This window comes from Orcinus orca, chromosome 6, assembly GCF_937001465.1.
Source record: "Orcinus orca chromosome 6, mOrcOrc1.1, whole genome shotgun sequence".
NCBI classification, from domain to species: domain Eukaryota; kingdom Metazoa; phylum Chordata; class Mammalia; order Artiodactyla; family Delphinidae; genus Orcinus; species Orcinus orca.
Window position 1 is genome coordinate 6274732 of NC_064564.1, and position 12930 is coordinate 6287661.

A 12930-nucleotide genomic window follows, 5' to 3' on the forward strand; every position below is an offset into this window, starting at 1 on the left:
TATTTAGTAATTACCATATGCTCTCTAAATCTACACAGAAAAAACACAAGAACCAAATCCAGACACAAATACAGATGTGCATACACACACATACATGTACGTAGTATGACTTACTAGATTCTAACTTCCTTGAAAGCAGGCATGTTTCTTTACATGTTTCTTTACACATTCTATTATAAATTGAACTCTGCAGAAATCAGAGATTTTTCTGTTCATAATATATATATTAAATTAAAACATCCTGCTTAATGATTTTTTCATATTTTAACATCAGATTTATTTGGGGGAAAGTGGTCCTAGAGTTATGCATGATCAGTTAATACTTAAAATTCTCTGTTCTTTCAACCAAGAATTATTTATCCCTAATTTGTCTTCAAAATCTTTAAAAAATTTTATAGACTAAATGAACACTGTATTGTTCCCTAAATGGCAAGTAGCAGTAAAATGATATAATACACATTTATTGTGTGATTTTTGGAATAATGTATGAAGCTTATGATTATAGATATTTCCTAACAATATATTGGGTGTTGAAGGTATTTTTAAATTTTGTTTCCTTAAAAAGTAATAAAGTTAGGGCTTCCCTGGTGGCACAGTGGTTGAGAGTCCGCCTGCCGATGCAGGGGACACGTTAGGGCTTCCCTGGTGGCACAGTGGTTGAGAGTCCGCCTGCCGATGCAGGGGACACGGGTTCGTGCCCCGGTCCGGGAAGATCCCACATGCCGCGGAGCGGCTGGGCCTGTGAGCCATGGCCACTGGGCCTGCGCGTCCAGAGCCTGTGCTCCGCAACGGGAGGGGCCGCAACAGTGAGAGGCCCGCATACAGTAAAAAAAAAAAAAAAAAAAAAAAAAAAAGTAATAAAGTTAAATATTAAAATAATATATATATGAAAGTGTGAAAATCATGGTGCATATATGACTTCTCCAAAGACTTTTCCTGCTGGATAATCAATTCTGTCCTAAATCAATTATTTTTTAACATATGATGGGATACATAATAGTTCAAAACATTTAGAGAACGGTATAAATGCACATAAAATCTACCAACTTCAAGCATGAAGCTAGGGGCTTGAGTACCTCAGAGAGTCTGGGTGTTAAAAAACGACAAAGCAGAAAATAAATCATTAACTTCGTGGTTAATCAACCTACTTTCCATAAGTCACCAGCCTTCTCAAAAGATTACACTTCTTTCATTGGTTCGCTAATTTATGTTTCTTATATCAACATGGGGCCAGGGGCTAGGCTACTGGTTCTATTTGTTTTGTACACAAATTCTGCCTACTCACCTGTGACTGGTAGCTAAGTATAAATGCTGTGTCTTGAGACCTGCTGTGTCCAGAACTGACCCTTCACTTTCTTGCCTGAGAAACTGAGGTGGACGGTGGACATATTTAAGTTGGATTGAACAGTGAACTTCACTTTGTTCTAGCGACACAGTGAAACAAGTCTATTCATCTGACCACACACCAAAGACCTTCTGAACTGCTCTGAACTTAATCACTAACAGCAAAATGTTCTGTGGAGATTATGTAAGTATAATGGCTATTTCTGTAAAACTTTCCAGTCCTTTGAGATTTGAACCTTGTCTATAAAATTTCATTTGCAGGACTTGACATTTTCAACAGGAAATATTGGTGTTCTAATTTATCTTCATTAAAGTTTTAATTAGTAGATGCTCAGTGTAACCATTAAACAAAGTTAATACTATTAAATGTCAAATTCGTGCTAATTTTGAAGTAAGGTATTGTTCTCTAGAGGCAATTTAGTGACGCCTACTTTCTTAAGTAAGCTGACTCAGAATTCTAACTGAAGTTATAACAAGATGTTTTTGTCTCCATATTTATTTTCTATAAGGAACTAAAAATAAACTTGTTAATTTTTATTTTAAATCCATGATATCTTCAGAAAGTACAGTTCATTTTTGACTAATTATCTGCTGAATTTAAGCAAATGCAAAACTCAGTTTAGTCATTTTATTTTTCTTCCTTGTCCGAATCATTTTGACCCAATTGCTCTAATGGTCCACGAACTGTTGAAGAGCCTACATAGACACTGAGTTATCTAAATATACACTGTCTGAAAAGGTATCTGTTTCACGTGCTCTTGGAAATTACACATAAATGTGTTGTGTGTTGATGATGATGTTTTAGAAATCTGTATTATGAAATATGCTTTCAGGAAACCTTTCATTTTTAATGCAAAAATTTTATGCAAAAAATACAGCATAACTATTTGGTTAAACTTTGGCACAAAAATAATGTTATTTACTCATTTACGAACTATTAATTCCTAGAAAATTTTATTTACTTATATTGTTTTTCAAATATTGAAGGAGGACCTAAAGTGTGGCCACTTTCCATCACTGTTGGCTCAAGAATCTTAATTTTATCTTGAGATTTCAGGATCTCATTTGCAGTTGAAACTTACTTTTTTGTCTTATTAATTGTGAGGCAGTTACATTTCACCACAGAAATAAAAGTCATTAGGTAATTTAGGCCAGTACAGTAAATGATTTAGTTTGTAAAAATCAGGTTGCTTTCTCCCAATTATTACTTCCAAATAATTGTACTTGAATGAATAGAAATTTTCTCCCTTTCTATTCATTCTAGTACAATTATTTGGAAGTAATTAATACTATATTCTGTGTGCCATGTATGGTTTTTATATTAACATTTATATGCCAATGTATCAAAATAAACATTTATAGAATAGTTAAATTATATTTCAGGGATTATTAAAAGTTACCAATGATAACAAGCTTTTAAAGAAATGCAATAATTTGGGGCTTCCCTGGTGGCGCAGTGGTTGAGAGTCCACCTGCCGATGCAGGGAACACGGGTTTGTGCCCCGGTCCGGGAAGATCCCACATGCCACGGAGCGGCTGGGCCCGTGAGCCATGGCCGCTGAGCCTGCGTGTCTGGAGCCTGTGCTCCGCAATGGGAGAGGCTACAACAGTGAGAGGCCCGCATAACGCAAAACAAAACAAAACAAAACAAAAAAACAAAGAAATGCAATAATTTGCCATGCTTCTGGAACAGATAAAGAATACCGGAGATTAAAAAAGAAAAAAATCAGAGATTAAAAAGCTGGATTGGAACAAACCTGAAAATTCCCTTTAAGTATTTTTTTTTTTTTTTTTTTTTTTTTGCGGTACGTGGGCCTCTCGCAGTTATGGCCTCTCCCCTTGCGGAGCACAGGCTCCAGACGCGCAGGCTCAGCGGCCATGGCTCACGGGCCTAGCCACTCCACGGCATGTGGGATCCCGTGTCCCCTGCATCGGCAGGCAGACTTTCAACCACTGCGCCACCAGGGAAGCCCTCACCTTAAGTATTTTGATCAGCTATTTCAGGGCCAGATGTTAGGTTTTATGTATTATCTCAGCAAGTTTTGATAATAAAATGGTTTTACATCATCAATATTATTATATTTTAGAGCAATCATTTATATTCTTAAGATATATGGTCCAATTTGTAAAAATTTGGTATTAAAGAGACCAATATTTGAGGTTAAGTTCGTCTGTTTAATCTCCATTCTGGGTCTGGCATCCTTAAGCAAAAGATAAGCTCTTCCATGGGCAGGAAAACAGAAGTCCTCATATCACGGTGCAGATAATTATTGACTGGGTGGCTTCTTAAAAACAGACTCCCAGCCCCTCTGCTCAGCAGTTCTAATTCAATATACATGACGTCTGAATTTACCCCCTTCGGATAAATGCATGACTATTTTTGAGAACACCAAAGTAATGTGTTATGTCAGTTACAAAATATAGAAAATTTAAATATAAATCAAGCAAGAGGCAAGAATTATAGAAAGGTAGTTATATTTCTATAAGAAATAAGCATATGCACTCCTTTAAAACTTTCTAGAATTATGGAGTCAGATGATCCTCGATGATTAAGGTAATTTAAGTGAGTTAGTTACACTGGGATGGTAAATTTACCCTTGACGCACGCAAGTATTTTACTATGTGCTTAGCTGTAAAACTGTCTATTGAAAGCAAGACTTAATTAAAGGATTTTGGCAAGCCTGGAATTGTTGGGTTTTTTTAAGAAGATGTTGGGGGTAGGAGTTTATTAATTAATTCATTTATTTTTGCTGTGTTGGGTCTTCGTTTCCGTGCGAGGGCTTTCTCTAGTTGTGGCAAGCGGGGGCCACTCTTCATCGCGGTGCGCGGGCCTCTCACTATCGCGGCCTCTCTTGTTGAGGAGCACAGGCTCCAGACGCGCAGGCTCAGTAGTTGTGGCTCACGGGCCTAGTTGCTCCGCGGCATGTGGGATCCTCCCAGACCAGGGCTCGAACCCGTGTGCCCTCCATTAGCAGGCAGATTCTCAACCACTGTGCCACCAGGGAAGCCCTGGAATTGTTTTGATTTATTTATTAGCCAGATATAAATCCCCCTTCAGGAAGATGTTATTATAATTTACTTCTTGGAGCGGAGGAAATTTCACTGCAGTGTTAAAAAAAATTTGCCCAAGCCAGGATCTAAACCAGGTATCTCTCTGTCATTGTAACTCAAGCTCTTCTTGTCCACTAAAATATACTGCCTCTTCCAAATATATTGCCCTGATTCTTCTAGTGAAATTGCTGGCTGCCGTTGTCCTGTTTTGTCAACAACTGATCCCCCCCTTTTTTGTACAGAAGCATTATATTTACTATAGATTTCTTTATTGGGTTACACCCTTCCTTTTTGCCTCTAAGGAGACTTTAGTCCTATTCCTTTTCCTTTCCTTTTGACAGCTTTCCTATTTCTACCGTATTTATTGACTAACAGAAACAAGTTACGCAGAGGCGTATCACAAGCAATATAACATATGGAATGCATATTCAGAACGTGAATTAACATTCTCTGTTACGTAGAGGGAAACTATTAAAATTTCCTGAGTCTCTACTAAACTTCAGGAGCTTTGTGTACCTTGTCTAATTTAATAGTCACAGAAAATCTTTTTACAAAAATACCATTGAATATGCAAGGGTTTTGCCATTCTTCTTGGAGGCTCCAGATACTCTGCTCAGTGGTTTTACGTGTATTATTTTTAGGCTTCACGATCTTCAAGGAAAGTATTATCATCCCCATTTTCCATATGAATATACTGAGGCTTAGAGAAGTTAGATAATTTTCCCAGCAGAAGGAGGTCAAACACGCCTAAGCGTGATTATCCTACATAATATAGACTTTACGCTATGAAGGAAAGAGCAGATCCTTTGTGAGCCCAATTAAGAGAGAAAATGAGCACCGGTATCTTCACAAAGATGCTCTTACTCATAAATGTGCTCCCAGAATGACTCAACAACAGTCGAACATCAGCAACTGAGGCAACGTCTAGCATGGGCAGCGAGACATCCTGCATGTTAGCCCAACTAACATGAAGTAACTGCGCTGCGGCTCAGGTGTGAATGGCAGGTGGTGAAGGCAGACACTCAGTAAATCAGAAGCAAATTCCAGGTTTTCAATCCAGGAGGGGCCGCAGGCCGAGCAGGCCTCCCGTGGGGGCAGAAGCTGCTGAGGGGCAAGATCTTTACTTTTTTAATTTTTATTGGTGTATAGCTGACTTAAAAGCAAGATCATTGTTAAAGCAGGTTTCTCCTATAGGAAGAGATTCCTGGGAGAAACATTCCAACCAAGAAATCTGATTTTGATGGCTTATCTGCAATACGACTCACTGAACAAATATTAATAAAAGGTTATTCATACTGTAGATTGCTTTTTACTATCACAAGACTGCACTGTCTGAACTTTACACACTAGGATTCAACAAAAGTTATGAATCATACTGGTTAGGGCCTCCACTTTAACTGAAGCTTCTGTTGAACTAATACGTATTAGATTGGAAAATTAAATGCAGTCACTTTTTCCTAGTTGTGATATGTAAGCATGTTGGTTAAAATTTTAAAACTCCCTTTTAACAGCTGTAGATTGCTTTTGTGGGAAGGGCTGGGCAAACATGACTGTAGAATAATAATTGAACAAGCACTCAGGCCAGCTTTACCCTGAGGATCCATGACTGAGGACAATGTACTTAATCTTTCTGCATCTCAACTTTCCTACCTGTAAAACGGGTGTTATCATAGCACCTGTATTAGAAGAGACTCTTGAGAATTAAGTGGCAGGTAAAACACCAAGAAGACCAGGAGCATAAATAGCACCTGGAAAGGTGAACTTTATTAACAGCTTTAATTAAGTAGTTGTGCCAAAGCCTGAACCCAACTAATGCAAAAGCCCTGGCTTTCAACAGCCCGGTACACTGCTTCTGGAAGGGAGGTTGAGTTTGCACCCATTACACATATTCATAGATACATACATATGTATATTCATATATGTGTGTGATTATTCATAACATTTATGCATAAATTTTAATAACATCAAAAGTTTCATGGGTGGAAATATATTCTCTTAAACTCAGCGTAACATTTACTTCTAAATAGTTTCTACCATGCTAAAAAATTTCACAATCCTACTTCCCGCATCAGTTATTGCCAAATTCTATTTTTTATGCCAAAAGGCCTCATTGTAGGAATTGTATCCAATTCCTTTGTATCCAATTCCTTTCCTCCAAATCTCTGACTCCATCCTAACTGGGCTTTCACCCAAAGCCCCTCCGCCTGAAGGGTCCGACAGAGGTAAGCAGCGACCTCCACGTTCCTGACCCCATACCCGACTCTCATGCCTTTTCTTGCTAGATATGAGTGTGGTCTGATGGTCTCCTTTTGCCAGCAAAGCCCCGGGGCTAAATTCTGGAAACTTTTCTCTTTCCAACTTATAGCCACTCTTTTGGTCATTGTGCCCAATCTGACGGTTTTAATTACAACGTACACACAGAGTCTTCTTTGAATATGTACCTCAACCCAGCATCTATGCCCAAACCCCAGATTCGTAAAACCAGGTGTCTACACAGGAAGTGAAAACTCTATCCTCCTTTTAGGTCAAAGGGGGAAAAAAAAAAAAAGTAAAAACTTAAAAATCGGAGTTATCCCTGATTCCTCTGTCTCTCTCATACCTTACAAATAATCCATCAGCAAAACCTTTTGGCTCTGCACATTCACAGTATTCATGATATGACCACCTCTCATCACTCCCTCTCCAACTGCCCTGGTCCACGCCAGCAACATCATCATTTGTCGACTCCATGCAGTAGCCTCCTACCTGGTCCCCTGCTTCTATCTTTGCTCTAGCTTCTATGTCTTGGGGACACAACAGTGAGAATGACTGTCAAAAACATGCATCCTATCGACACATTGATGATGGTGTAGGAGCCATCATCATCCTGGAGTGAGTTACAGAGTAGGAGGTAAAAACATTAAAGAGGAGCTTGTGAACAAGCTTTTGGTCCTGGTTTACCAGTTCTTAGAGTATTTACCATGATAGGAAGAAGAATGAGGCTTCAATGTGTAGAGTCATTTCCATTTTCCAAAGTGCTTACAGTATACGGACCACAGGGTCTATGGAAGATAAGACACCTTTCTAACATACCTCTCTGGATATGCTGACTTGTTTTAAATGCTAGAGGCTTCCAGATTTTGACGTTATACAATGTATTAACATCCCATTAATACATTGTGCTCATTTCAATAAGCATTATGGCAAAGCCAGAACCCGCTGCAAATGTCAACAGCACTGGGGGCTGTAAAACCCAAGGAACAGGAAAAATATGGTTGATGATATTTTAACTTTTTCGAATTAATCAACCCACTTCAACAGTACAAGAAGAATGTCATTGGAGTATCACAAATCACTTTCAAAAACTGTACTTCTTTTGTTAAGTCACGAGGTTAAAGACTGAAGAAATGACGTTGGAGCAATGAGGCTCAGAGTGATTTTAATGAGTCACGTCCTCCTGGGACGAAGGGAACTGGGGAAAGCAGATACAGAGACACCATTTAGAGGGCGTCGCTTGCTGATTTTTCATTGCTGGAGCACCACCTCTAGACCAACACCCAGCCCTCTATCTACCACAGATTTCTGCTATCAGCACAAATTCCTTGTAATCATTCACCAAAAAAGAAAGGATTATGGGAATATTTTTAAGTCTTTCAGAGTTCACGCTGTCAATCTCCCTGCCTCAGCCTCTTTCGAATTGCCTCCAGGAATTCCTAAAACTGCTTACAGTTTGCGGACATGCCTTTCTCATCCAGGGAGTAGAAAAGACTGCTTCTTAAGACCCATCTTCTTCTCCAGCATCCCATCTTATCACAACACGTAGTTGTGACTATATTCCTTCTCAATTATACTTTGATGTATATCCTTCAGACATTCTGGTAATTATGCTCAAAGGAACCAGGAAAATAAAATGTTAACAGACCGTGACATGTATCATGAACGAAACACAAATGTAATTCTAGGCTATCTGTGCACAAGATACCATGTTTTACATTGTCCTGTTATGGAGAAAGTGGGAATCAATTTCACTCACAGGCTACTTTGGACTGTCTTTTCATCTCTATTTTGTGGCAGTCTGTAATAAAGCAACTGAATATCAATGTATTTTATCATCCTGTCTCTCAATTGCAATGTCTGTACTATTTTATTTTTAAATGAGTGAGAACTGATACCAGGGCAGAAATATTTTTTCAAGTTACTAACAAAAAGCACTTTAACCCCAGCAGACACATTGTTCTTAGAAATGTGTATTAGTAAAGGTTTAAAAAACATATGAATCCTACTGTATTTTATAGGTGGATGACTCTTGTGTTCTTGTCATCACTACAATATTAATCTGCTTGAATTATTGTTCAGTTCTTTAGAGATACGGAATATATGTACACATTCTGCTAAGTTTTCATTTAGTTGCCAGTCTCAAAATGTTGTTTTAAAGGGTAAATTTTAAAAAAGACAAGTGTGCTGAAAGATAGAGACACTGGTGCCTGGGGCCACACACCTTCTGTGTACCTTTCATCACCTGTTTACCGACTACTGTGTGTTTAATCAAGCATGTAACTCATAAAAAAAAAGCAAATATTCATAGTGAGTACAGTAGTCCTTTCAAAGCAAACAAGGGTCAGATTGGTGAACCCTCAATGACATGTCAGTTACTGGTTTTGAAATGGGAATTTTTGGTGCACCCGTGGTCACCACTGAACATACAGCAACTTAATTGCCAGTAGAAGCTCCTGGAGATCTCAGGCCCCTGCAGCCCTTATTCTGTGTTATTCCAGACACTGCCTGATAGGGTGACCATGGACAGATGTGCCAAGTCTTCCTTCAAGGAGCTGATTTCTTGATTTAGTGGACTTGGTCTTTTTTTTTTTTTTTTTTTTTTTTTTTGCGGTACGCGGGACTCTCACTGTTGTGGCCTCTCCCGTTGCGGAGCACAGGCTCCGGACGCGCAGGCTCAGCAGCCATGGCTCACGGGCCCAGCCGCTCTGTGGCATGTGGGATCCTCCCGGACCGGGGCACGAATCCGTGTCCCCTGCATCGGGAGGCGGACTCTCAACCACTGCGCCACCAGGGAAGCCCGGTCTTTTTCTTCTGTATAATAATACTGATTTGGAGTAGTTTGAATGCTTCAAAGATGGAAATGGTTTTGGAAAATGTTACTTTAGTTATTTAGCAGAGGGAAATAAGTACAAATAGTAAGCCCGTCAGGGAGGAAGAAATTTTCCTCTATCCATCTAGGTTCTTCTGGCTGGTCTAAGAATTAAACGGACATGAGACAGATGAACAGGAGAAAATCACACAAAAGTTGAAAAGCATGTATACATGGGAGAGACCCAGGAAAACTGAGTCACTTGCCAAAATGGCTGAAACCCTCAGCTTATACAACATCTTCAAAGATAAAAGAGAATGTTGGGGGGTAGGGGTTGGGACCTCAAAGGGGAGGAAGGCAATTCACATGGAGACGGAAAAGCACACGTTTGATAAACACGTGTCTGCTGGGCCAGCAGAGACGAGGGGCACAGAAGGGATCTTAACAGACTTTGCAGGTCCCTCCCTGTCGACACACCTGGTTCATATTAAAGTTACCTACGGTGTTGGTTCTCTGTCTCTCCCTCTCTCTCTAGCTACCTATCATCTACCTTCATAGTGATACATCCAATCTAACTCAGCCCCACATTTTAACCGTCACCATTAGTTACACAGTCTTTCTCACACAATAAAAACGGTAACTATCAATATCTAAAGTACATGTGCTCATTTGTTTAACTCCATCATACATGTACACGTAGTTTAGAGTGTGTTAAGCCCTAGCCCTGTCAGAAAGGAGAGGACGTTGTTTGGGTTCTTTCCATCCTTAGCTTTACGGTCTCCCGACAAACACTATTTTGTGAAGTTACTTAGGGCACGTCCCTTCTCCCAGCCCACTTCACTGTGGCTACAAGGTTCGTGTGTAATTTAGACAGATTTCTTTGCTACAATCTGCATCCCCTGTCGGGTTCCCTTACTTCATAGCTGATTTTGTTACCTTTAAATTTATGTGTGGTAAAATGTGTTCTTTGTGGTATAGACACTCGTAAGAGTTTTGAGTCATGTATCCGATCCATTTCCTTACAGAGACTTCCATCACCCCAAACATCCTCCACACTCCCGGTTTGTAGTCAACCAACACCCCAGCCCTCAAACCTGGCAAACACTGACCTGTTTACCTTTTCTCTAGTTCTACCTTTTCCAGATTGTCATATAAATGGAATCACAGACTATAAACCCATCCGGAAATGGCTTCTTTCACTTGGTGGGGTGCATTTAACAGTTATCCAAATTGCTGCATGAATCACTAGCTGTCTTTTTATGGCTGAAAAGCAGTCTTGAATGAGTATACCGCCGTCTGTTTATCCACTCAGCTTGAAGGACAAATGGCTTGTTTCCAACTTTTGATAAGTACAAGCAAATCTTCTAAGAACACTCAAGTTAAGGTTTTTGAGTAAAGTTCCCATTGCTTTAGATAAATATCTAGGGGTCGGATAGCCAGGTTATATGCTAAGACTGTGTTTAAACTTGATAAGAAATTGTCCAATTGTTATGCCAAAGTGACCCACAATTTTGCATTCCGACCAGCAGTGTATGTAGCAGTATCTCACTGTAGTCTTACTTTGCATTTTTTAATGTAAATGATATCCGTAGTTTTTCATACTTTTATTTATTATACCTTCATTGGAAATGTGTCTGTTTATAATGCTTACTTATTTTCTAAGTTGGTTTTTTGTTTATTTTTTATTGGCCTTTATATATTTTAGATAAAAGGGCTTCATAAAAAATGCAATTTACAAATATTTTCTCCCATTCTGTGACTTGTCTTTTCATTTTTTAACAACATATTTCATACAGCCAAAGTTTTCAATTGTGGTGAAGTTCAATTTATCTTTTTTTCTTTATAGATTGTATTTTTGTTGTCATGTCTAAAAATTTTTGACTAACCCAAAGTCATGCAGATTTTCTCCTATATTTTCTTCCAGATATTTCACACAGTTAACATTTCTATTTAGGTCTATGATCAATTTGGGGTTAATTTTTGTATAAGGTGTGAGGTATAGGTCAAGCTTAATTGTTTTTTTCATATGGATGTTCAGTTTTTATAGCACCATTTCTTGGAAAAACTTTCTTTCTCCATTGAATTGCTTTTACAACTTTGTCAAAAATTATGTATTGGGCTTCCCTGGTGGTGCAGTGGTTGAGAGTCCGCCTGCCAATGCAGGGGACACGGGTTCGTGCCCCGGTCCGGGAAGATCCCACATGCTGCGGAGCGGCTGGGCCTGTGAGCCATGGCCTCTGAGCCTGCGCGTCCGGAGCCTGTGATCCGCAACGGGAGAGGCCACAGCAGTGAGAGGCCCGCGTACCGCAAAAAAAAAAAAAAAAAAATATGTATTTATATGGATCTATTGCTAGATTCTCTATTCTGTTCCACTGATCTTATTTTCTATAACATTAGCCAATACCACAATCTCATTATTACTGTGACTTCATAATAATTCTTAAAATCAATTAGCATTATTCCTTTAATTTTGTTTTTCTTTTTCAAATCTGTTTCAGCTGTTCTAATTCCTTTGACTTTCAGTATGATGAAATAAATTGATTGATTTTTGAATGTCAAATCAGCCTTGCATTCTTGGAATAAACCTCACTTGGTCATGCTACTTATTCTTTTTATATGTTGCTGCATTGGAATTTCTTATATTAGATTGGGCTTTTTTTTTAATAAAAAAAATTATAAAGACAAACCCTTATAATTTGTAGTCAAAATGGCTCATAGTTCGTTGCAGTTTCCATGGTTAGATAGTTCTTTGGGAATGAAGTAAGTACGGATTGAGAAAATCGACAAAGCGGGTAACAGAGCAAAGCAGAATGAAGACTTTCAGTGAAAGGTGGGGAGCAAGTCCTAAGAGGTTTTTTAAGTGAATCTCTGACACATTGTTAATTTAACTTTTCTGATTAGATAAATGAATGCACTATTATTTATACTTTATTTAACAGGTACTTTGGGAAAAAAACACAATTTTTTTCAGGTAGTTAAATTAAACTTGGACTACTTATCAGAGAGAAAACAATATATACCTTTACTTGATTCCTACTTTGTCCGTTTAAACTCTACAGGGCTAGTTTCCCCTGGGTCCTGTCTTAGTCAGCTCCGGCTGCTGTAAGCAAATTTCATAGGCTGGGGTAGCTAAACCAACATTTGTTTCTCAGAGTTCGAAGGCCTACAATTCCAAGATCAAGGTGCCAGCAGATTCTGGGTCTGCTGAGGACCATCTTCCCAGCTCACAGGCCTCTTTCCCACTGTGTCCTCAGGCGACAGAGACACTCAGCTCTGGCCTCCTCTTCTTATCAGGATATGAATCCCATCATGGGGCCCCCCACCCTCATGACCTCATCCAGCCTCCCAAAGGCTCCTTCAAACACCTTCACACTGGGGACTAGGGCTTCATCGTATGAATTTGGGGGACACAAACATTCTGCACATAAGAGATCTCATGACTTGGCTTTTGCTCTTTATATATATATATA

General features: G+C 39.1%; 1 protein-coding gene across 1 annotated transcript in view; it reads left to right on the forward strand.

Moving 5' to 3' along the window:
• The first annotated feature begins 1352 nt into the window (after positions 1-1352).
• Positions 1353-12930, forward strand: part of ANXA10 (annexin A10) — a 67161-nt gene continuing 55583 nt past the window's right edge. Inside the window, exon 1 of the mRNA XM_004278659.1 lies at positions 1353-1528. Coding sequence (XP_004278707.1) covers positions 1511-1528 — 18 coding nt within the window. The 5' untranslated portion in view covers positions 1353-1510. The remainder of the gene's footprint in view (positions 1529-12930) is intronic.